The sequence below is a fragment of the Pavona decussata genome, unplaced genomic scaffold (genome assembly GCF_977016875.1).
Source record: "Pavona decussata unplaced genomic scaffold, jaPavDecu1.1 SCAFFOLD_40, whole genome shotgun sequence".
Taxonomy (NCBI): domain Eukaryota; kingdom Metazoa; phylum Cnidaria; class Anthozoa; order Scleractinia; family Agariciidae; genus Pavona; species Pavona decussata.
In genome coordinates, this window is record NW_028145462.1 from 2,095,243 (window position 1) to 2,120,308 (window position 25,066).

At 38.7% G+C, this 25,066-nt stretch overlaps 2 protein-coding genes across 4 annotated transcripts in view; both read left to right on the forward strand.

Annotated features, from left to right (window-relative positions):
* Positions 1–25,066, forward strand: part of LOC146483159 (integrin alpha-V-like) — a 99,695-nt gene that overhangs the window by 22,668 nt on the left and 51,961 nt on the right. For all 3 annotated transcript variants that reach the window (XM_085106353.1, XM_085106354.1, XM_085106352.1), the window contains exons 11-24: positions 10–88; positions 1,231–1,348; positions 2,242–2,339; positions 2,598–2,688; positions 5,589–5,634; positions 6,121–6,231; positions 6,941–6,996; positions 7,762–7,931; positions 8,511–8,648; positions 8,840–8,922; positions 9,307–9,463; positions 9,829–9,927; positions 10,871–10,950; positions 12,536–12,619. In XM_085106353.1, the coding sequence (XP_084962479.1) occupies positions 10–88; positions 1,231–1,348; positions 2,242–2,339; positions 2,598–2,688; positions 5,589–5,634; positions 6,121–6,231; positions 6,941–6,996; positions 7,762–7,931; positions 8,511–8,648; positions 8,840–8,922; positions 9,307–9,463; positions 9,829–9,927; positions 10,871–10,950; positions 12,536–12,619 (1,410 nt within the window). The remainder of the gene's footprint in view (positions 1–9; positions 89–1,230; positions 1,349–2,241; positions 2,340–2,597; positions 2,689–5,588; positions 5,635–6,120; positions 6,232–6,940; positions 6,997–7,761; positions 7,932–8,510; positions 8,649–8,839; positions 8,923–9,306; positions 9,464–9,828; positions 9,928–10,870; positions 10,951–12,535; positions 12,620–25,066) is intronic.
* On the forward strand, positions 20,135–21,615 carry LOC146483161 (RYamide receptor-like). The gene has a single exon (XM_085106416.1). It carries the CDS (start codon positions 20,517–20,519, stop codon positions 21,492–21,494), a length of 978 nt encoding a protein of 325 aa, XP_084962542.1. The 5' UTR covers positions 20,135–20,516; the 3' UTR covers positions 21,495–21,615.

Consider the following 25,066-nt stretch of genomic DNA (forward strand, 5'->3'; position numbering starts at 1 on the left):
TTGATTTAGTTATTCAGATCTGTTGGTCGCTGCTCCATACCACGGTGAAGATGAGGGGAGGGTTTATGTCTACATGAACAACGGCCAAGTAAGCAGTCAACTCTCTCACATCGGACAGTTAGTATAGACTCTACACATCCCACTTGACTCACATCTGGCTCAAAATAATAATAATAATAATAATAATAATAATAATAATAATAATAATAATAATAATAATAATAACAATAATAATAATAATAATAATAATAACAATAATAATAATAATAATAATAATAATAATAATCTCTTTATTAAAATATTCCAAGTAAAATGTTATTTACAGGTTAAAAGTAGCTATTAAAAACTTATTTACAATTCTTTTCGATAAAAAAAGACTATTTTTAAGCACAATTTTTTTTTTAAAAAGGGGAAAAAATCTCATCAAGTTACAACAATATTATTCGTTCATTATTCGTTCACTATATCATAAAAAAGAAATAAAGTAATAATAATAATAATAATAATAATAATAATAATAATAATAATAATAATAATAATAATAGGAAAAGGTTCACGCAGTTATATACGCAGCCAGACTGTTGCGAAAAACGTGACAAAAATTCAGGCTTGAACGGGATTTGAACCCATGACCTCTGCGATGCCAGTACAGTGCTCTACCAACTGAGCTATCAAGCCAACTGGGAGCTGGTCATGTTCTGAGTTCATAATATACCCGTGAAGAATAAATGAATATGCGTATATAACTGCAAGAATCTTTTCTTCTATTTAACCTTTCAACCGCAGTGCATAATTACATGTTACACATGTTACACATATATTCACTAGTTCACGGGAGTCTATATAAGTGAAGTCAAAACTATCGCACGCGAATTTGCTGACAAAATATTTTGTAACAAGCGCGGTTCGCCTTTAATTAGTGCGCTATTGTTAACTTTATTGCGCCATGGGATTCACTTCACACATCCAGACTTTTGGTTGACAACAGCTGAAATCTCCAAAGACCCTTGAGTATTCCCAAAGCTAAATCTGTTGACAGATCATAGCCGCCCAGTTCTGGACATGCTAATTTTTATTCCTGCAGACGCGATGAAATACTGGCCCCTGTAAGTACATTTCGCGAAAGACAATAGCATTCTGGGCGATGTTGGCTTGGAAGGGTTCAGTTACATTATTTCACTTAATTTCCTTTCATGATTTTTAATTTGACTCTATTGTTGTCGTTTTCAGACCCCTGGAACACTCAACCACGTGCCATCCTTGAACCTGGTCGGTCCAAAAACCAAGCGCGCGCTTTTTGGTTTCGCGATGGCCATAGCGGGAGATTTAAACAAGGATGGTTACCCAGGTAACCGAACGATGGTGCTGCATGCTTCAAATTACCGATCAAGTCGAATAATTCTAAAATGAGCTGACTGACTGACTGATTGACTGACTGACTGAATGACTGACCGACTGACTGACTGACTGACTGACTGATTAACTGACTTACTGACTGACTGATTGACTGACTGGCTCAACAATTATGAGTGACTGACAGCTGATTGACTGATTGATGACTTACTGACTGACTAACTGAGTGATTTACTCACTGATCGACTGATCGACTGACTGATTGATTGACTGACTGACTGAGTGACTGATTGGCTAAATGACTGACTGAATTACTGACTGATTGACCGACTGACTGACTGACTGACTGACTGACTGACCGACCGACTGACCGACCGACTGACTGATTGACTGACTGACGGCTGACTGACTTATTGACTGATTTACTGTCTGATTGGTTGACTGACTGACTGACTGACTGACTGACTGACTGACTGACGGACGGGCTGACCGACTGACTGACTGACTGACTGACTAACTGACTGACTGACTGACTGACTGACCAATGGATGGGTGGATAAACGAATGAATGGATTGTTTGGTTGATCTCATTTTTTGAAAATCAGTCTGGAAAATGGCTAACATTGTTTCATCAAGGCCTAAAATTTTGAGAACTAATTGAGGGGAACGTCAATTTCCAATAATAAATACGGCAAATCGGAGTTTCAGCAATACCGTGTCATTGTATGTTTCCTTCAGGGCATTCTGACAAGGCCGTAGTTTGGCTCCTAATCTGGAAAATTACGTTCGTTTAAAATACAATAAGTCTGTTTTATTCGAGTTTGTGTTTTAAACGATTTCTTTTGATTCTGGAATAATCATCCTTTTTTTGCTCTCTTTGATAAACAGACGTGGCCATCAGTGCACCGTACGGAGGCAAAGATCAGGGGGGCGTGGTGTACATCTACTTTGGTAAAAAAGATGGAATCGAAACTTCACCCAGACAGGTTAGCGAATCAGTACTTTGCATTGTTGTAGTTGCCAAGCTTTTGGAGGCTTTGTCGCCCGTTTTCGCGGCATTGCTATTTCATAATCAAACTGCCAGTCTACTCTAGACGAGAGGCACCCCTTGCCCTCCATCGAATGGAAGTTCTTTTCGGACATCTTAGCCCTAAGGATGTTGTTTGCTCGAACATAATCCGAGGTCTTGGTTGTAGTTTAGATACAGTCCACTGTTATTACTTTATTTTGTTTTTTACACACAGATAATTGAAGCATCCGACAATTTCACTGATGTTAAGACTTTTGGATATTCACTTGCTGGTAATTTGGATGTAGATAACAATGGCTACCCAGGTATGAAACTTTTGTATGAAACTTTTAAAATTGCCCTTTGCCGTAGTGTAAGCCCTGAAATCAGTTTGGTAAGCCCAGGTATGCTCTCAATCCCTCCCTCCCTCCCTCCGTCCGTCCGTCCGTCCGTCCGTCCGTCTGTCCCTCCCTCCCTCAGTTCATATTCCTTTCCTCTCTCTCAAGCTGTTCTCTCCTTTCCTCTTGTCATTATCTTTTCTCTTTTACTCCTCCCTGTTCCTTTTCCACTCTATATCACTCTCTTTCCCTCTTTGTCTTTGTCTTGTTCTGCCAACTGTCGTTCTGTTTCTCACTCATGCGCGTAGCGCAATGAACGAGTTATAGCGATAGCTGGCTTTTGACTTGGTCGATCAGTCGGTCGGTCGGTTTTGTCGTTAACTTTCGGGCGTGCGCAGTGAGTGACTTTCAAATTCAATTAGTGGGAAAAACACGCGAACATTTATTGTTCACGGCGCATCAGGAAATTCTTATTCAATATGTAGAGAATAATTTGACGATCATTTAGTGCAAGAGTGGAGATTTTTCGTTCAATCTGAGCAAAGTTACAAGTTTTTTCAGTTTTTCAGAAAGTCCGGGGTCGTAAACTCAATTAGTGAAAAAAAAAAACGTGGAAATTTTTTTTCACGACGCGTCAGAATTCTCTCATTCATTCTGTAGAGGATAATTTGACAATCATGTCAATGTAAGAATGGAGATTTTTCGTTGAATCTGAGCAAAGTTATAGGTGTTTTTCGTTTTTTCCTACAAAGTGCGGTTTCTTGTAAGAATTAAAAATAATTTAATTTAGAAATAATTTAATTAAAAAATAATTTAATTTGTCAGTTTTCACGCGAAAGCGGAACGTGCCATGTCACGCATCATTGACGTCGTAAACAAAATTATGCAAATTTCTGGTGAAATGAACACTTTAAGATCTTGTCAGCTTTCATAGAGGTTTCACAGGGAAAAAATGTTTCATTTTCGAAATTTACAACTGGAAATTTATGGGAAAGCAAAAGGACGCGGTCGATAAATAATTCTTATTTAGCAAGAGCTTGTCATAGTTCATTATTTTTACTTGAGGATTGCGTGGACTGAACTCCAAAGGAAAAATTTCACGCATTTATGCCGGGCATGAAATGTAATGCGATACTTTGTTGAACATATTTCCCTTTGTGAGATCGGCTTGCCCTACAGTAATTTTGTAATTTTAATTCCCAAAAAAACTTCACTTGCCCATCGGGCAACTGATGGTTAGAATCCACTAGCCCGATCGCGAAATCCAGTAGCCCCGGACTATCGGGGACACGAATTTGCATGACGTAGCTGCACATGGCGTGCTCCTATGAACTTTGAATAAAAAAAAACACGTGATTTTTTTTAATCGGCGCATCAGAATAATCGGCTTATTCAATCTGTACAGAATAATTTGACAATCATTTTAATAGTACAAGAATGGTCATTTTTCGTTACATAATCGGGCAAAGATATAATTTCTTTTAGCTTTTGAGGAAGTTTCCGTAGCCGTCTAAATTTCAATTACTATGTGTCATCTGCATTCACGAGTTGGCTCACAGGAGCCTTTGATTTTTAACTCGTGAATGCGCGTAGCGCAATGAACGAGTTATAGCGATAGTTGACTGTGGACTTGGTTGGTTAGTTGGTCGGTCGGTCGGTCGGTCGGTTTTGTCGTTAACTTTCGGGCGTGCGCAGTGCATGAGTTTTAAATTCAATTAGTGGAAAAAAACACGCGAACATTTGTTCTTCACGGCGCATCAGGAAATTCTTATTCAATATGTAGAGAATAATTTGACGATCATTTAGTGCAAGAATGGAGATTTTTCGTTCAATCTGAGCAAAGTTGCAAGTTTTTTCAGTTTTTCAGAAAGTCCGGGGTCGTAAACTCAATTAGTGAAAAAAGAAAACGTAAAAATTTTTTTCACGACGCGTCAGAATTCTCTCATTCATTCTGTAGAGAATAATTTGACAATCATTTTAGTGTAAGAATGGAGATTTTTCGTTGAATCTGAGCAAAGTTATAGGTTTTTTTCGTTTTTTTCTACAGAGTGCGGTTTCTTTTAAGAATTAAAAATAATTTAATTTAGAAATAATTTTATTAAAAAATAATTTAATTTGTCAGTTTTCACGCGAAAGCGGAACGTGCCATGTCACGCATCATTGACGTCGTAAACAAAATTATGCAAATTTCTGGTGAAATGAACACTTTAAGATCTTGTCAGCTTTCATTGAGGTTTCAAAGGGGAAAATGTTTCATTTTCGAAATTCAACTGGTAATTTATGGGGAAGCAAAAGGACGCGGTCGATAAATAATTCTTATTTAGCAAGAGCTTGTCATAGTTCATTATTTTTACTTGAGGATTACGTGGACTGAACTCCAAAGGAAAAATTTCACGCATTTATGTCGGGCATGAAATGTAATGCGATACTTTGTTGAACATATTTCCCTTTGTGAGATCGGCTTGCCCTACAGTAATTTTGTAATTTTAATTCCCAAAATAACTTCACTTGCCCATCGGGCAAGTGATGGTTAGAATCCACTAGCCCGATCGCAAAATCCAGTAGCCCCGGACTATCGGGGACACGAATTTGCATGACGTAGCTGCACATGGCGTGCTTCTGTGAACTTTGAATAAAAAAACACATGATTTTTTTTTAATCGGCGCATCAGAATACAAGAGTACAAGAATGGTTATTTTTCGTTACATAATCGGGCAAAGATATAGTTTCTTTTAGCTTTCAAGGAAGTTTCCGTAGCCGTCTAAATTTCAAGTGCTATGTGTCATCTGCATTCACGAGTTGGCTCACAGGAGCCTTTGATTCGTACTAACCCTCCCTTCCCCTCTCACTCTCTAATCCACTCACTAACCTATTTCTTTGTGTCTCAGATCTCGTTGTCGGCGCGTATTCATCAGACCAGGCCTTTCTTTTGAGGTAGTAACTCAATTTGTGTACATCAAATTTTTTTGTCATTCTCCATTCTCCAAGAACAAAGGTGACGATATAGGAGAGTTCTTAACAATGCAAGAGTCCATGATAGCTAGACCACGATGGCTGGTTCCTTAGATAAGTTTCTGTGCTCCAAAGATTGTAGTGTAAAATAAAAATAAAATAACATAAGCAATCAAATTTAATGTCAACAACACGGGGAATGCTTGCGCAATCTTCAGAGCCCAGAGACTCATGATAACGTGCTCGACAATAATCTAATTGGAATTTGGAAATGTTGGTTTTTAAGGAGAGGGGGAAACCTGAGTACCTGGAGAAAAACCTCTTGGAGCAAGAACGAGAACCAACAACAAACTTACCCCACATACGAAGCCGAGCCAGGAATCGAACCCGGGCCACATTCGTAACAAAGTGGTCAGCTGTTATGTTGTGTGACACTCCCGGATTTTTTTTTCTTTTTGTATCCGCCAGGTCACGTCCAATTGTAGACATGGAGGGGAACATTACATTGAATTCAACACAGATAGCGCTGGAAGATAACAGTACAATGCAGATAGCAAGCGATGGAGTATCACGCAAAAGGTATTTTCAAGCCAACAATGCAACCCCATTAGATTTGATCTACAATCGTCGTCAGTTTCTCCTAAAAAGGTTTAATGTCACTTGATGGCGTCGTAATGTTACATAAAAATCTTATTTCCTGACTGTGTTGGTCAATTACCCCATCCCGCGCTTCATTGTTGGATGTTCCACGGACCCAAAATGTATGACAAACCTGTCCCCGTTGAAAACCAGGGGGAAAGAGGGGCAAAGGTAAGACGACATGCCCCAAACTTTCCTAGAGAATGCTGATGATTGTTGATCAAAAACAAACATTTTGGGAACTGAGAAGCTGATTTTCTTGTGTCTCTTTGAAGCACTGGTACTGAACGTCTAGATCAAACACAAACCTTCGTCTCATTCATGTTTTCCCTTTTGTTACGTTTTCTAGTGTTTCAATTAGTTCTATAGATGTACACGAACAAGTGCGATCAGCGTAATCCTTTCAAAATAAAGCATGCAGTTACCATGAATCAGTGACTAAATACCTATTGTGTGAGAGGTTGCGGTCGTACAATCGGTGACTTACTCGGCCGGAGCTTGACACTGTTTCTGTAGCATGAAACAACTAGGAGTGTTACCACTTCTTTCTGGATGGAATGCTAGTCCATCACAGAATACCCAGCATGAAGCAACTGTGAGCCTGCATCGTCGTTCTCTTATCCAAACGGTAATTATTTTTACCTTGCAGCATTGAAGTAACTGTTTGCTTGAAATTCAAGAACCAATGGCCAAACCCTTCTTTTCGTAAGTACATTTTAGAGTTGAACAACTGAGATTGCATTAGATATGTACTTTCACCACCGAGACCTTATGATCACAAAACAGTAAAAAAGAAAATGTGATGTCTGAGACGTATTTTTGCGAGATGTTCGATTTGAATCGTCACACGTTAGGATTTTATCCACAGAGGGAAAGATAAAACCAGCTTATTCAGCATACTAAACAGTGAACTTGAATGGTTTCACTTTCGGAATGCCATCCGCAGACTCAAAGACAAAACCACCCTGAATAGTATTGTCAACAGTGCTAAAATAAAGTATTAACTGAGTAGTTTAGGATGCCAGCTTAGGATGTCATCTACAGACCCGAGCAAGTTTGGACCGCCTTGTACAGCATCATATCATAAAGCGATCATGCGAATGAAAGTACTGCTCAGTCGACTAAATATCTTTTGTTTGATCAGACGTTTCCGTATTTCTTGGACAGTCTCGATTCAAATGGTCAGTCTTGAGGACTTCATCCACAGACTTAAATTTAGAAACGTTGTTAACTTTTCAAGACTGTGGAAAATAGACTGAGATCAAGTTGTCAAGCTTTATTAGCTTGTATAGCTACTTCAAATTCAAATTTTAGCATAAAGTTGTTGATGATGAAGATGATGATGATAATGATGATGATGATGATGATGATGATGATGATGACGATGATGATGATGATAATAATGATGATGTTTAAAATGACCCTCCTTTCGAAAAAAATAAAAGACTTCAAATGCCTTTTTTTTTTCAGCATCGGCAAATGTAACTTATTCCATCGAGCTGGACAAAAGTCGCTCAGAGGCTACGCGCCGAATGTTTTTCTTACAAGGAATGCAGACGTCTTTTAAAGTCACTCGACAAGTTACTTTGCCAAAAGAAAATGAACAGTATTGCCAGTTTAAACATATCGTCTATTTGAGGGTAAGTTCTTTTATGGATTCGCACGCTCTCTTCCAGATAATCAGAATATCCTAAACCTGTACTCGGCACTGTCTTTTTAGTGCAGGGGACCATGCGACACAACGGAATAAACCTTGGTACTTTTTCGTTTCAGATAACCTTTTTTTTTAACGAAAAAGGTGCTATTAATTCACTAGTCGTCATTCAAAGTGAAGAAATGTTGTTGGCCTGCATTAAATTTCTCCTACTTACAATCCGTTGTACTTGCCTTCCAGCTTCAAGGACGGTAACTCCTTTTGATACTGCGCGTACGTTCTGCGCATCTCGGGATGCACGTTTTTCACTTTTTGACCGCGCGGAGATAAATAATTGAGGCGCGTTTCTCGTCCCCGTCCCAGTCTCCGCGCGGTCAAAGAGCAAAAACGCACCAAACCCCACGGAAATGCTTGCTACACGGAACTCCCCCTATCCCGTACTTACAGTTCCCAGTTTCCTGATTTGATGACATAGTGTGTGACCGGCGAAGCCGCAGGGATGTAAGAAACGCGGCTTATTAAGTTTTTGTTCTTTAACAATATTTGTAAATTTTTTCTCTTGCAGGAAAAAGAAAAAATTCTGAGCGTTATTGACCCCTTGACGTTTGACCTGGTCTACGATCTTGACCACTCTTCCTCCTGTGTGCTTTGTCCGATATTGAACAACTACGATGACATAGCTCAGCGGTCTTTTACAGCTAAAGTGAGTACTTCATGTGAAGACACAACAGTATTTTGATTTAAAATTTCTTTCATTTTGTCCATAATATTCGCTTTAGATTTAAACATGACTTAATTAGTCGAAACCATTCGGTGTCTTTTTTCTTTTAACTTTTTTAGCCTTGTAAAAAAGTATTTTCATTTTATTTTTCTGACGTTTTCTTTTAATCGCAGGCTAATTTTATCAGGAAATGCGGACCCGACAAAATCTGCGAGCCTGATCTGTCTGTAAAGGGACAAGTGAGATTTGGTGATGAGTAAGTGGTCAATAAACTGTGTTAACGTACTAAAATATCCACTCAATATTTATTAAAGCCAGCTATTTATAAAAATGATAGTTAATGAAACTACCTGACCTATTTTATACACTAAAAATGCCACTACTTTGGAAAATTTTTATGACCGAAAAAAATTTCTCATGTAGACCGAAAAAGCTGACCAGTCTGGTATCTGGTAAAGACAGTAATTAGTCATTATCTCGTACCCAGTTCTAGTATTTTAGAACTGGTTGTGAGAGATCTCGGTGCTAGATTAGAGGAACAAGTCGGAGATTAAAGACCTTTCTGTTATATCACTGAAAGGTGTATTCATGTAAACAAATGAGAACTAGAAATAACTTGTGTTATTTCACCGTTTAAAAGGGATCCCGCACACCACAACGACAGCAAGCTTTATGTTGGACATGATAATGAAATGACTGTCAGGGTGATGGTGGAAAACAAAGCGGAGGACTCAGCCTACGATGGAAAGGTCATTGTGACCTACCCTTCAATTATCGACTATTCAGGCAGCAATCAGGTAGGTTTAGAGTTTTAAAAGCTCTATTTACCGTGCACAAGAAGAGAGAGAATAGGAATATTTTGAAAAGCACTTCAAGATGGAACTGATGAATTTTCTGAACAACTTTCCAACCTAACATGTTAGCCATAAGTCCCAGATATTACGAGCCATATTGGCGAATTTAGATGGTGCATTGTGTACCAAACAACAATTATTAGAGAGGTATGGGGTTAATTGGTAGCTGAAAATGACCGTTCAGTTAAGTCTATAGGACTTGTTTATTATTGCTTGTATAAAGGTTTGAATTTTGACGACGGCATTTTATGAAACCCTCTCCACTAGCTGGCTTCGAAGTCTAAAACCCATATAATCTTCCTTTTCAGGGCGTCAAGTGTTCGCCGCTTTTGAAAAAGGCAAACGACAATACCGAAGAAAAAAAGATCGCGTGTGAAATTGGAAACCCTTTCGGTAAAAACGCGAAGGTAAGCACCTGTGAATCGAAGGTAATGTTTTCCCTACGTGTTGCATTATGGGAAACAGCGCCTGAAAGAAAGGGGGGAGGTGTACTTGAAGCACGATATAAGAGGTGGGAGGAGGGGTATTATGTGTAGCTTCTACGTTGTAAGAAGAGAAAAAGAAATAGGAAAAAGAATTCACTCTATTGCCTAAAATCTGTCCCGAGAGAAATCACAGGGGCGGGGCCAAAGTGTACAATTCACTTCTTGTTATTGTTGTTGTTGTTGTTGTTGTCGTAAACGTTGTGTGTACGTGACCTTCTCGTTGCCTCGTGCCTAGTACAGCGGTTTTCGATTCAGTATCCAGAGTAATTTGCATTTGCTTTGGTATTGCTTTAAAGCGCTCTGTGATTGGTTAGCAAAACTCGCACCACTTTCTCAACCAGTGAGAAGCAAGCCAAAACTGATCGTCATTTGGTCGCACGCGTTTTCTCGCGCTTGGCGCTGGTTACATGTATTTCCTTCGCGTTCTGGGCTCAGTTGTTCAAAGCTCGATTTAGCTAATCCTGGATTAACGTGAACTTTGAATCGAGTTTAATTACTAATCAATAAAGATTCTTCCAAAAGATTTTTGTCTCTCAGTTTTGACTTAGACTTTTCTTTACCTTTAGCTTAAAATTAGCCTTTAAAACCATTTTTAACGAGCGAGATGAAACCCTCGCTTAACGTTTAATCCTGGATTATCATTAGACGGCTTTCGAAAAACCGGGCCCTGATTAGTGAATTCCACTTTTTGCGTCTGTTATAATTGTCCAAAGTAATCACTTGGTTTTGGTATTTACGCTCCCTGTCATTATTTTTACTTCAGAGATAGGGGAAGGTCTCATACTCATGTTTTTATACATTTGCTATGCCGGCATTCGACCAAAAAAAGGGTGCGAACTAACATTCACGTTTTTTTCGCCTTTAGAAACAATTCGACGTCAGATTTGACACGAAAAGGGTGACGGGAAATATTAGTGTGCTTCGCATTCATCTGGAGGCGACAAGGTAAATTTTATGAAGGCCCGTTTAAAGGGTTTCAACATTTGCCCAACATTAGTTCAACAACAGTTGAACGGCTGTTGGGCAAATGTTGAATGAACGGAGTGTTCAAGCTGTTTCAACGAACAAAGGAAATGTTGAATCGATGTTGAATGAACGTTTAAAGTGCCCCTGGGACGAAAATTTCATTTTCCATCTTTTTGCATTTTCGTGTAGAATATGACCTTCTTACTCATGTTACCAAATTTCAATCCTTTACATCCTGTTGCGAACTAAATAACAGCAGAATACAGTTTATGAAGTAGAATCCATATGAAAATTAGCCATGTGGAATTTTTCGTGTTGAGCCAATGACGTCACTTCCTGTAATTTGAGCCAAGCGGCCTTGTTAACTTCTGGAACAAGGCCAAGTAATGGCGGCCGTGAAATCTCGAATAAAAGGCTAAAAAAACTACTACCAATCGCCGTAAAGGATTGAAATTTGGTAACATGAGTAAGAAGGTCATATTCTACACGAAAATGCAAAAAGATGGAAAATGAAATTTTCGAACCAGGGGCACTTTAAAACCAATTTCAATGTGATTCAACACACTTTCAACAAGATTTCAACAACTTTTTACGCTTTCCACAATGCTGAACTACCTGTTCAAACACCCCGACATTTGGTTCAACAACGGCGTTGAACGCATGTTGAAGCAAATGTTGAAACCGTTTAAACGAGCCTTAACATGATTTTTATGATAACATAAGACAGGTTTATAAAATGTCATCCAACCTACCCTTGTTGTTTCTGGATTGATCATCCTTTTACTAAAAATACTAAAATTGCAGTCAGGGATAGACATCAGAACTAAAAAGTCAGTGCCAAACAAAATTTTTTTAGTTCTGCAGCCTCTTACTATCCCGTTCGTTAATTTCCCGACGGGTTATTTGGAGCATGGAGCAAAACCGGGCCAAAGTAGCAATGGCCAAGTAGAACAGAATTTTCCGGAACGTGACAACTTCGCGAAGTTTACCCAAAATCCGAAATTTCATTCCGGAAAGTTATTGTTCCATTCGATTCCTCGTACAAAATTTCGTAGTGTTTGGTCGAATGGAAAACGTACTAGTTTTTTAAATATTAGTTTTGGTTTTATGTTTACAAAAGTCTCCCTGTATTATGAGCGCTTAAGCGTGGTAAATAACAGAACGAGTTGGCTTACTGGATTTTCATATAATAGTTGTAATAATAATAATAATAATAATAATAATAATAATAATAATAATAATAATAATAATGATGGTTTATTAACAGATCCACTGGGTGGCTCTTCCTTGTTAAATTACATTAATTACAATTACAAAATAAATCATATGAGGTATGGCAGGTCTGATTAAAAGAAAGGTTTCACAAACCGCTGAAAGGAGTATTGATTTCAAAGATAGCGTGCACGTGAGATTAGTGTGAACTCGTTTAGGTTTAAACGTAATGCCAGTATTGTGAAAACACTCCCTTTCTTTATGTATATTTGTAAAAATTGACCAAGATCGAGCCCGGTTATAGTCTCTTGTTGTACTGCGTGAAAAAGACTTGGTGTGTTTTTTTCTACAGCCCCAACGAAGACGCAAATTCTTCTGATAACACGGACATGCTCAATATCGGCGTCAGATTCGAGGCGGATCTAAGTATCAGCGGGTGAGTTATTTTATTTATTTATTTTTTTATTAGCTTCGTTAAACCCCATTTGCCCAAAATTAAAGGTTAACACAAAACAAAGAGAAGAGTAGCGCTGGTAATTATATAAGGAGGGAAAAAACAAGGTTGACGGAGAAGATGAGGATGGTATTTAATTGCGGTGTTTTTAAAACTAAAACTGGGGGAGAAGAGTACTAAAGAAAGCTACTTAAATATATTTTATCGATTTTTCACCGTAATTCCGGATATCGCTTCTAAGTTAACTAGAGCTAATTTCCATAATAACACTCAACGGTTTGCTTTGCCCCAGAAATTCGGATATATAGTCTTCGGAAAATCTAAAGTTTCCCTTGGCAAAATGTGAGTCCAAAATTTCGTAAAATTTGAAAACTTATTCCTTTTCAGTTTTCAGAGAGACAAATATGTGGTTAAAAATAGAAATTAGGTCAGCTAGCAGTTTCATAAAGCCAACAACAGCTCGTCAATTCGGAGAAGAAGATTCTGTTTCCTAAATGTTTTAAATTTTAGCTAAGGAAACCAAACAGATCAAATTGCATAAGCTTACAGAGATGTGCCATAAAACGATCCGGGAATAGGGTACAGGTGACAACATTTTAGTACTTTTATTATGTGTTCTCGTTACAATAGCCCATGACTATTACACAGGAAATGTTGAGAATTTAGTTTAACTTGTACAGCTGCCTGTAAGCCGTGGTTCGAAGCAATAACTATCAAATCTATCGATGAAAGGCACGTTGTCACAAGTTTAAAATATTTAGTGAGATCAAATATCGAAACGCCTTATTGCGGACAACTAGAGCAGATTTAGAGCAGGTTCATTTTCAGTGAGAGCCAACGAGAGTCAGTGAAAGGTCGAGAGCGTCTAAGAGTTTGAGAATCAGATCAGCGAGACGGGTACTGAGCTTAAAGTGCATCGAAGGCAAGCTGACACCAGCGTGCAACGCACGAGTAAAAATGATGACTCGTTTCACCCAATAGGAAAAAAAAGTTGTATTCTGTTGGAGTTTTAATAAGAAATAACAGGTGTAAATATTATTTCAGAGCGAACCGAACTGTTCTTCCACCCAAGTTAGAAGCGTATATGACTGTTATACTCATCAAATCCGGCCTGGAACGTTTGGTTTTTTACTTCTATTTATTTTTCTTGAAAACCTGATTTGAATTTTAACAAGTTTTTATTGCACCTTTTTACCATTCATCGTGTCTAGGCCGTCCGTTCGTTACCCTCCGTGCGAGCTTCCTGTCCACTTTTGCTGTTTTGCTATCCATGGACAAAACGGAATTCACTTCCTGATATAAATTATATTTCTCCTTCCTTTTCTCACGAAAATAACTTTTCTTCACACGTGCTTAACCGATCAGCTTTTAATCAATGTGAACGGAAAAAAGACTAAAAGCAAATAAAACGCATCCAGGTATGAAAGCACAACAGGTAAAAACAGCTAAGCAGAGCCCCAGGCAATACTTTCTCCAGACACTTTTTTTTCTGCTCTCCGCCTCGCTTCCTTTCGTGCTTTTTCCCTTAACGCAAAGAAGAACAGCTTTTGATATGAAGCATTCGTAAAAAACGGTAATGAGTTAACCAATTTGAAAAGTGAGGGGTGTTTTTCCTTGCTGTCTGTTTTAGCTGAGCTATTGAAGGCACATCTCACGAATCAATAGTCAGAATGATATTTTTTTTTCTTTGATGGCTTTATCTTCAAAACTGACTTTTTTACGAGCAAAATAGAAACTGACCAAATTAAACAACCTCTGCAACATGCCAGGGAAGGTAATGATTATTGTGTTTTAATTAGACTGTTCTAGCCCAGCGTGAAGTAAGAGTAGCATCACTTGTGTTCCAAAATTGGTTTTAGATACGGTAGTAAATGAACTTTTATATCGTTTACGGATTGTTCATGTTAGCTTTTGCACTTTGTTTTGTCTTGTTGAAGCGAAATAAAACTTGTTAACCCTTGTTTTCTTATTCTGTAAAATGTTCTCGCTTCCTGAAAATGTTTGGAAAATAATAAGCCCCCCCCCCCCCCCCCGAGCGCCCAGGAGCCCGTTTCTCGAAAGTCCCGGTAACTTACCGGGTCCGATAAGTATATTTTTTAAAGGTTTTTCACCGATTACACAGTGATTACAGACATGGTACTTGGCTAATGTTTCCAAAGAATTATAAGATTTCAAAATTAAGTTTACAAAGCTAACAAAAATTGACTTCTGTTAAGAAACATTTATCATCAAAGACACTTATCAGGCCCGGTAAGTTACCGGAACTTTTATGAAACGGGCCCCAGGGCAGTTAATCGAACAAATACGATAATTAGAGACTGACAAACCGTTTGACGCAAACCGAGGAGGCATATTGGCTGATCGGTGTTTTATGTTAATTAAAATTACCCGTATTAAAATCTTTTAATCCTTGCGTGTGAGGAATCGTAAACAGAAAGCTATTTGTCATTAAGCATAAATACTGCAACACTTGATCCTGAGAAACCAGATGAGTTTGAAAGAAGCAACAGCAACATCAGAAAGTCATTAGACATGAACACAACGGAGAATGGATCGAGCTGTTCCCATCCGGTCAATCCTACAGCAGCTAAGATTGGACGAACCTTTGTTTGCTGCCTAATACTCGTCGTTTCGCTGCTTGGGAATTCCTTTATAGCAATAATTGTTTACAAAACGCAAAGTTTGAGAAAACCAATCAACTTCTTTATCGTCAACATGGTCATGTCTGACCTGCTGTCGCCAATATTCCTGTTCGCTAGGGAGATTACCTATCTGTACTCAGACGCCTCGCTTAATGTAAGTGGTCTCCTTGGCCAGGCCTTTTGTAAACTGGTTGCCGTGTCAATCTCTGTCTCCTCTGTTGTGTCTATTCAAAGCCTGCTTCTGATAGCAATGGATCGATTTGGAGCTGTGGTATTTCCCCTCCGTTCCCCAGTTATCAGTTCAAAGCTGTGCTCCTTCTTCATTCTCGGCACCTGGATCGTTGGGATATCAGTAGCCTCGCCAAGTTTCTCCGCCTGGAAACCTACTGAATATCAAGAACAACTGTTTTGTAGCAGGCGATGGAATGAAGCCTTTGGAGAGTCCTCATCCTCTGGAAATTTTCTTCTTACACTATGCGTTGTATTTTTTTATATTCCTATCGCCATGTTGGCCATACTTTACTCTGTCATCGTTATCAAGCTCAAGTCACAGAAGAGGCCAGGCGAGCAATCAACCAACGCTGAGCAACAACGAGCGAAAAGAAACAGAAACGTGTTAAAGATGGCCATTGCTATCGTGTTAGGGTTTGTACTGTGCTGGATACCATTCAGTATTGGCATCTTACTATCGTACTTTGCACGAGACGCTTTGCCTTGTGGCTTCTCTATCTTTCGGAATATTACCCGGTTTATGCCTATCTCAAATGATGCCATCAACCCTTGCATCTGTTTCATTTTCAGTTCAAACTATCGCGGAGCTCTAAAGAAACTCTTCAACAGTTTCCGCGGTGCAGCGCAAAGAGAGTAATTTTCCAAAGCTCCCATCGTAACCCAGTAGACAACAGTTTGCAGAACGCTTTCTCGTAGAAATCATCAACGCGATTCGTTCGTTTCTTTAAATTCGCGTACTCTGTATGTCACATGAATTAAGCAACATTTAGGGAAAACTGCTAACTAATTCATGCAAAGGGAAGGAACATTTAAAGTGAATTCTGGCTTTTTAGAGGTATAACTGCTTTTGTTGACACTCCTAAGTTGTAGAGAACTGAAAAGATGCTGACTAATCGAAAAGAATCTTAAATTTGCCAGCTATATGCTGTATATTCATGTGTTTTAAATTTTGTACATTTAGGAAACTTTGCTGAACAGCTAGCAGTCGTTCTTTGAAACTCTGCTTGTAAATAAACATACAAGAAAAATGCCGAAAGGATTCTAAACCTTTCTTTTCTGGGATACCCCTGTTTAATCGTTTTATCATTAAGAAAACGCTACTTAGCTTACAAGATATGTTCTGATCTCTGTCAAAAAAGGTCAATAAAATATTGTAACGCATCGGTGTATTTAGCTGCACTCTTGTGTCTCGCCTCCAACTTTCAGCCCCACAAAAAGTTAAATTTATTAAATACCACCTTAAATTCTTGTTTAATCCCAGTTTCCTCTTTTCTGTTTATCAATACTACTTTCTCCTTGTTTTTAACATCGTTTGTTATGAGAAAAAAAATAGGTGCAAACATCATTTCAAAGGAAACAGTCGACTAAAACTGTCCCTCAATTTCAGCTGCCTTCCTGTGAATAAACACATATGAAAATGTGTGAAGCAATTTTAAACCAAGGCAAATTTGCCTCAATAATGGCTTTGTTGTTCGAAATTAGCTCAAGTTACTTTAAAAGCGATATTCGGATTAGAGTAGATCTCTCCAGTACTCTTCTCTCTTGCCTCCGAATTTCGGAGAAAAATAAATAATTAAATACCATCCTCATCTTCTAATTCACCCACGCTCTTTCCCTCCTTATATAATTACGTACCAGTGCTAATTTCCTCTCTGTTTTGTGTTCGCCTTTAATAAGAAGTAAGAGCATGAGGTTCTTCCACCCAAGTCAGAAGTTTATATCTGTTATACTCATCCAGTCAGGCTTACAACTCGTGAGCTTTGGTTTGGTTTTTTACTTCTAGTTTAATATTTTCTTGGAAAACCTGACTTGAATTGTCAAAAAGCTTTCATTTGTGCTTTTGAGTTGCCGCTTTTAAGCGGGAAGTGGGTTAAAAGCTAAGTTATGTGCATTTTCATTTTTAATAATGGTGCCTGCCATCATGAAATATTTTCAAATCTGTCATTAATTATTTTATTATTCAATCAGACTAGGAGTTAATGGCGACTTTGAGCTTAGGCCAAAAGCCTATCTCACTGCTTGTTCCTGTTAATTAAACAAAAAGGTTTCTTGTTCATTTCCATACAAAAAATAATCACTCACTTTCGATAACAGCAACTATCTTTAGTTAAAAATTGCTTATTTGCAGGGTGATTGTCATTTTGTTTTTGTCGGATACTGATGTATGAGAATAAACCAAGTTTTGCATGCTGGCGTTTGTACCGGATAAGACAACTCTTTTAAGGTTAATTGTCATCAACGCCCGTTCTCATCTCCTACGTACGAACTTAACTACATTTACGTATAAAGTAAACTGAGTAAAGGCTTTTCAGCTTGCTTTCTTACGTTGCAAAGCCGGATATATTTGTGGTCGCATTGAGACTGACTGTGAGGTCTGTAAAAGCTGTCGACTTAACGTAAATGGCTTTTTCTGTTTACTTCCTCATAAGCAAATCAAAATGAATTCACATCTGTAGTGGAATCCTCCAACTCCGGAGGCCAAAACAGATTTGAACCTTTCAAACGTTTATATCTTAACAGTTCTCGAGGCTTTTTTAATTCTCGAGGGAAGAAAACATTTTGTGGGTAGTGCACTGTATAGTGCTCTACCTACTATGTCGTCAGGCCTGTAAGAGTCAGTCAGTGAGTGAGTGAGTGAGTGAGTGAGTGTCCGTACAGCAATATCACATGTACGAAATGCGTACCTATTTTAATAGGTTTGTTTTCCTGCGGGGTTTCTAAGAATTTAATCCTTTTAATTGGTGATACACCAGATACCTGTCAACTTTAATGTATTACATCAGTTCTTAAAATATATTTTGATATTGGACAATCCGAGAAATTATAGAAAAGCTTCATGTGCGTATAACACAATAAATTTCTCTGTGCTTGCTCACAAATTTTGCATATTCCAGCTTCTCAAACCATTAATTTTTTTTGTGGAGAAATTCAAAGCAAACGTTTTTGAAATTTTACAATAGTCAAGATCCCATTTTAAAATCTCCTTCGCGGTGGTGACTTTCTTTATTTCATCTTCATGAATTATTGATGACTTTGAGAGTGAGTTTTATGGACCCAAGAGAAGGGAAATTATGTCGGATTCAGCTATTTATCATTGTCACCTAATTACTATTTATATTGGCTAAAGGATTTTCCAACACAATAACCACCTGCTTTGCAGGAAATTCATTTGATACTGCGAAAGGAAGCGTCTTGCTGTTTATCATATTCGACTGTGCCATTACCCAAGAGCATTTGCCTTTGATTGAACTTTTTAACCCCTTCTTTGTTAAGTTTAGCTTTTCTCGAAGTTTCACGTACTTTGCTCACATCAATAATAAATAGATAATTCAGTTGATGGTATTTATTTATCAGATTTATACTCGATAATAAGAACAACAAAGCTTTTGTGGTCATGTGTCCACCACACAAGAAAGTATAAAAATAACATAAAAACCTGCCTTTTTCAAAGTGAATCTCTTCCAGAATATCTACTAAGAACTGATCTATACTGTATGTGTCTACTTCCGTTAGCCAGTTGTCTATGCTAATTCACAATCTCTCAGCTCAGGTTAATTAATGTCGGCGATAACTGCTTATTACAGAAACTCAGGCTGACGATTGCATGATTGTACTGAAAATTACTAATTAAACTGAATACTAATTAAAATTGAAATGACTGGCTTTCAAGGTACTAAAACATTCAAGTCATTCTTGTTGATTGTTAACGGCAGGTTGCACAGGTGTATCCGAGCAAAAGAGAATGTTTTCTTCTTCAGAACGCTGAAAGAAAGAGAATTCTTCATTGTGTCGTGTGTTTTCTCGCCCCATTAAAATGAAGCGTGCCTCGTGAAAGTATAAATCACGCAAGTAACGGGCTACGATTTCTAGACCGCTGCAGATCTCGCTTTATGCATACGCCCGCTAAATTATAGTTTGCAAAAGTCTAAAAGATGTCTTTTGTTTTGTTCTGTTATACACTCTTTTTATAAGAACCTTTTTTGCGAGAACGTTGAAGCACTTCACATGAACAGACAATCCTTGTTGGTTAATAAAAACTTTGATGTACTCACTACAGATAATCGCTTTCTGTAATTTTTGCTGGAAAATCTGGTAACTTAATGTCACGTTGGAAATCTCTGCGGTCGATACTTTTCGTGAAGCCAAATTTAGCGAGAGCTGGCTGCTGCGACATCTTGTACCCAGCACTAGAGTACATGTAAGCCGCTCAACAGAGCATGTCACAAGCAACTTGGCTCCATATTAGAGTAAATATTGCTCTTTGATAGGTGTCTTGATCACGTCCGCATAGCTTTATTAAAAAATACTAACTGACTTAATAGCTGACTTAAAGTCATCTTAAGAACTTTTTCAGACTGACATTGCCAAAGAAAAAATAATAATAATAAAAAGAACGTTCGGCCTCGGCTCCAAAATTAGAGGTTCTTACAGAAAAAAGAGTGTCAAGCACAACAATTAGAAACAGTAATCAGAGCCTCAGAGAACTTTTTCTCCAGACCCTTTTTTCGTGCTCTCCGCCTCGTTTCCTTTCGTGCTTTTTCCCTTCACGCCATTGTTTTATTTGTTATATAACGCTAACTAGAACAGCATTTGATATTAAGCATTCATGAAAAACGGTAACGAGTAAACAAATTTGAAAAGTGAGGGGTGTTTTGTCTTGTTGTCTGTGTTAGTTGAGCAATTGTAGGCACAATTGCGCATGTCGTCTCACGAATCAATAGCCAGAATGATATATATTTTTTCCTTTGATGGCTTTTTTTTAAAACTGACTTTTAGGAGCAAAATAGAACCTGACAAAATTAAACAATCTCTGATGCAACATGCCAGAGAAGGTAATAATTATCGTGTTTTAATTAGTTATGACTTGTCGTACATTTTTTTTTTTGGTACGGTCAGAATGATATTGCAACTTACAAAAAGATAAAAGGAACGACGCTTTCGAATTTTCTTAAGTAGGCAGAGGAATTACTGAGAGAAACAACAGAACCATTAGAAAGTCAGCAAACATGAACACAACGCATAATGGTTCGACCTGCTTTACTTCAATGAATCCTTCAGCGGTAAAGATTGGAGAAACCGTTGCTTACTGCCTTATCCTAGTAGTATCACTGGTGGGGAATTCCTCCATAGCGATCATTATTTACAAAACGCAAATGTTGAGGAAACCTATCAACTTTTTCATCGCGAACATGGCCATGTCCGACCTTCTTTATCCGATAGTCCTATTTCCGTGGAACCTGACTAAGTTGCACGCGAACTCCTTCCTTGTCAGTGGTCCTCTTGGCGAAGCCTTGTGTAAGCTAGTGCCCTTCTTAGCGCATGTTTCCTCGCGTGTGTCTATCCTAAGTCTGGTTCTGATAGCGGTGGATCGACTTGGAGCTGTCGTATTTCCCCTCCGTTGCCCATTCATCAGTTCCAAGCTGTGCCAGTTCTTTCTTGTTTCCACGTGGATCGTCGCTATGGCAATCTGCACACCCTTTTTAGTCGCCAATAGGCTTGTTCAACAGCCAGGACAACTTGCCTGTCGCACGATGTGGAATGAAGCCTTTGAAGATCCCGCTTCCCTTAGAAAATACCTCCTTGCTGTTTTTGTGGTATTTTTTTACATCCCCATAGCCTTCCTTGCAGTAGTTTACTCCATCATCCTCATCACGCTCAAGTTAAAGAAGACCTCAAGCGAACAATCTACCCGCAATGCTGAACAACGGCGCGCAAGAAGAAACAGAAACGTGTTAAAGATGGCCATTGCAATCGTGTTAGCGTTTGTACTGTGCTGGGTACCCCTCAGTATTGTAAAATTCTTTACAGGAGACGGTAAATTTTCCTGTCTCATCTCAGTTTACTGGTCTATCGCCTTGTTCACGGCTCGTGCCAATAGCGCTATCAACCCTTGTATCTGTTTCATTTTCAGTGAAAATTATCGAAGAGGTCTCAAGAGACTCCTACAACGTACTACAACAGTCCAGCCAGTGATTCCACAATGAGATAACACAGCGAGCGAGCGGTTTATAGAACTCGATCCATCCGTGAAAATCACCACCACCGAAAATAATTCTTTTTGCTTTTATGGTATTTTTTTCTGTACTCTCACATAAAATTGACAACAAAAAAAACCACACACATCAGTTTAGGGCAAGAATTTCTTAGGAAGCTCCCAACTGTACAAGATTAAAAACTATGTTCTTAATCCGATTTGAAAAGAATAGTAAGCGAACAAGATCACTGACATGCCATTAATTATAAATTACTCTCTTGAAGTGTCTGGAAATAAACATGTGATAAATGTGCTGAACAAGCTTTCAACCACGTTATTTGGCCGAATTTTCTTGTACATTCTCTCCCAGGTGGTAACTCGATTCTTGTTATTGTCTTGTTATTAGACTTTATGTTCAGATTTGCAATAAACGAAAACCAGCATTGTATTTAGTCACAACTTTCTGTTTTGCTCTTTAGCATCAGCAGGGGAAGCTGAAAAAATACTCCCTAATTTATTTTTTGAACCCAGACTTTTAGTCTTGATCGGTGCATCTTTATTTCCTGTTGTCTTGTCTGGCCTGGTTTGTTCTTTATTCTAGTCGGTGCTAGTTGCTTCAATGGAAAGCTGACTTGGGTTTTCAACCAATCGATCAATAGTTCTGCCGAAAATATATCAATATACCCTTAATGATTTCCGTCCTGTGCGGGCTATTAGGCTTTTCCTATTAACTAGGTTTTCAGCCTTTGTTTTCGTCCTTGACCGGGCAAATCTCGCTACAAACAAAGTGTCAGTTTTAACAAATTCAGCTGTGTTTTTAACTAAGCGTTTGTCACGTAATGGTATAAATATTACCGGATATCAATTAACTAGGCTTTCAGTCCATGTTTTCGGTTTATCTTCCTAGATATTGACCGGGCAAATCTCACTGCAAACAAAGTGTCGGTTTTCACAATTTCAGCTGTGTTTTTACCTAAGCATTGGTCACGTAATGCTATAAATGTGGTCTTTTGTCTTTTAGCTCCAGCCAAACAAGTTGATGAGCTAAACAGTGTTCCTTGCGGAGCAGTACGCGCGTAATTTTGGACCAATGAGAGTCATTCAATTTACGCTTCACCGCTAATATTACAGATCTATAACTTTTGCCGCGCGGTAAGTAAATGTCCCAAGAACAATAGGCATTCTGCGCGATGACAAGCTCTCACCCTCATAGGCCCAAAATAAAATAAGCGCCCAAGGGCGGTTAATCGAATAAATACGGTAATTAGAGACTGACAAACAGTTTGACGCAAACCGAGGAGGCGTATTGGCTGATCAGTGTTTTATGTTAATTAAAATTAGCTTACTTAAAATCTTTTAATCCTTGCGTGTGAGGAATCGTAAACCAGAAGGCTTTTTTCCATGAAGCATAAATACTGCACCACTTGATCCTGAAAAACGAGACGAGTTTGAAAGAAGCAACAACAACATCAGAAAGTCATCAAATATGAACACAACGGTGAATGGATCGAGCTGTTTGAGTCCGTTCAATTCTAGAGCAGCTAAGATTGGACAAACCTTTGCTTTCTGCCTGATATTTGTTGTTTCGCTGCTTGGGAATTCCTTTATAGCAATAATTGTTTACGAAACGCAAAGTTTGAGAAAACCAATCAACTTCTTTTTCGTCAACATGGCCATGTCCGACATGCTGTCTTCAATATTCCTGTTCCCTGGGGAGATTACCTATCTGTACTCAGACGCCTGGCTTAATATCAGTGGTCCTCTTGGCCAGGCCTTGTGTAAAATGGTTGCCGTCTCAATCTTTGTCTCCTCTACTGTGTCTATTCAAAGCCTGATTCTGATAGCTGTGGATCGATTTGGAGCCGTGGTATTTCCCCTCCGTTCTCCACTCATCAGTTCAAAGCTGTGCCCCTTCTTCATTCTCGGCAACTGGATCGTTGCGATATCAGTAGCCTCGCCATATTTCTCCGCCTGGAAATCTACTGAGTACCAAGGACAACTGGTTTGTAGCTTACGGAGCAATGAAATATATTTTATTCTTGCAGCATTTGTTGTACTTTTTTATATCCCAATCGCCTTGTTGACCACACTTTACTCTATCATCGTTATCAAGCTCAAGTCACAGAAAAAACCAGGCGAGCAATCAACCAACGCTGAGCAACAACGAGCGAAAAGGAACAGGAACGTGTTAAAGATGGCCATTGCTATCGTGTTAGGGTTGGCACTGTGCTGGATACCCTGGAGTATTGGCGTCTTACTATTGTACTTTGCACGAGACGCTTTGCCTTGTGGCTTCTATTTCTTTCTTAATATTACCCAGGTTATGGCTGTCTCAAATTGTGCCATCAACCCTTGCATCTGTTTCATTTTCAGTACAAACTATCGTTCTGCTCTAAAGAGGCTCTTCAATTGTTTGCGCGGCGCAACTGTTTCAGTTAAGGGTGCAGCGCAGAGAGAGTAAAGTTCCAAAACTCCCATTGTAACCCAGCCAGCGGTTCGCAGAACGTACACCCGTTAGAATCATCGACTTTCATTTCATTAATTTTTTTCATTCTGTATTTCGCATGAACTAAATGGAATTGAAGGGAAAACTGCCGACTGGTCTTGACTTTCTCGCAAAGAAAAGATAGATTTGAATTTAATTCTGGTTTTTCAAAGCTCCCATCGTAACCTAGAAAACAGTTTGTAAACCGTCCACCCTTAAAAATCCATCAACGAAAATGTAGATACGTCCGATTCTTTAATTTTTTTCTCTTGTATTTGACATAAATTTAACAAAATTGAGGGGAAATTGCTGACTAATTCAGTGTGTGAGTGAGTGAGTGAGTGAGTGAGTGAGTGAGTGAGTTGAGTGAGTGAGTGAGTGAGTGAGTGAGTGAGTGAGTGAGTGAGTGAGTGAGTGATTGAGTGAGTGAGTGAGTGAGTGAGTGAGTGAGTGAGTGAGTGCGTGCGTGCGCGAGTAAGTGAGTGAGTGAGTGAGTGAGTTGAGTGAGTGAGTGAGTGAGTGAGTGAGTGAGTGAGTGAGTGAGTGAGTGAGTGAGTGAGTGAGTGAGTGAGTGAGTGAGTGAGTGAGTGAGTGAGTGAGTGAGTGAGTGAGTGAGTGAGTGAGTGAGTGAGTGAGTGAGTGAGTGAGTGAGTGAGTGAGTGAGTGAGTGAGTGAGTGAGTGAGTGAGTGAGTGAGTGAGTGAGTGAGTGAGTGAGTGAGTGAGTGAGTGAGTGAGTGAGTGAGTGTGAGTGAGTGAGTGAGTGAGTGAGTGAGTGAGTGAGTGAGTAAGTGTCCGTACAGCACTACTACATGTACGCAATGCGTACCGATTTTTATATGTTTGTTTTCCTGCAGGGTTTTTAAGAATTTAATCCTTTTAATTTGTGATGTATCAGATACCTGTCAACTGTAATGTATTACATCAGTTCTTAATAATATAATTTGATATTGGATAATGCGAGAAATTATAGGAAAGCTTCATGTGCGTATAATACAATAAATTCTACCTGCTTGCTCACAGATATTGCATGATCCAACTGCTCTTTCGAGTGTTTGATATAAGTTCTCAAACCATTAAATTTTTTTTTGGAGAAATT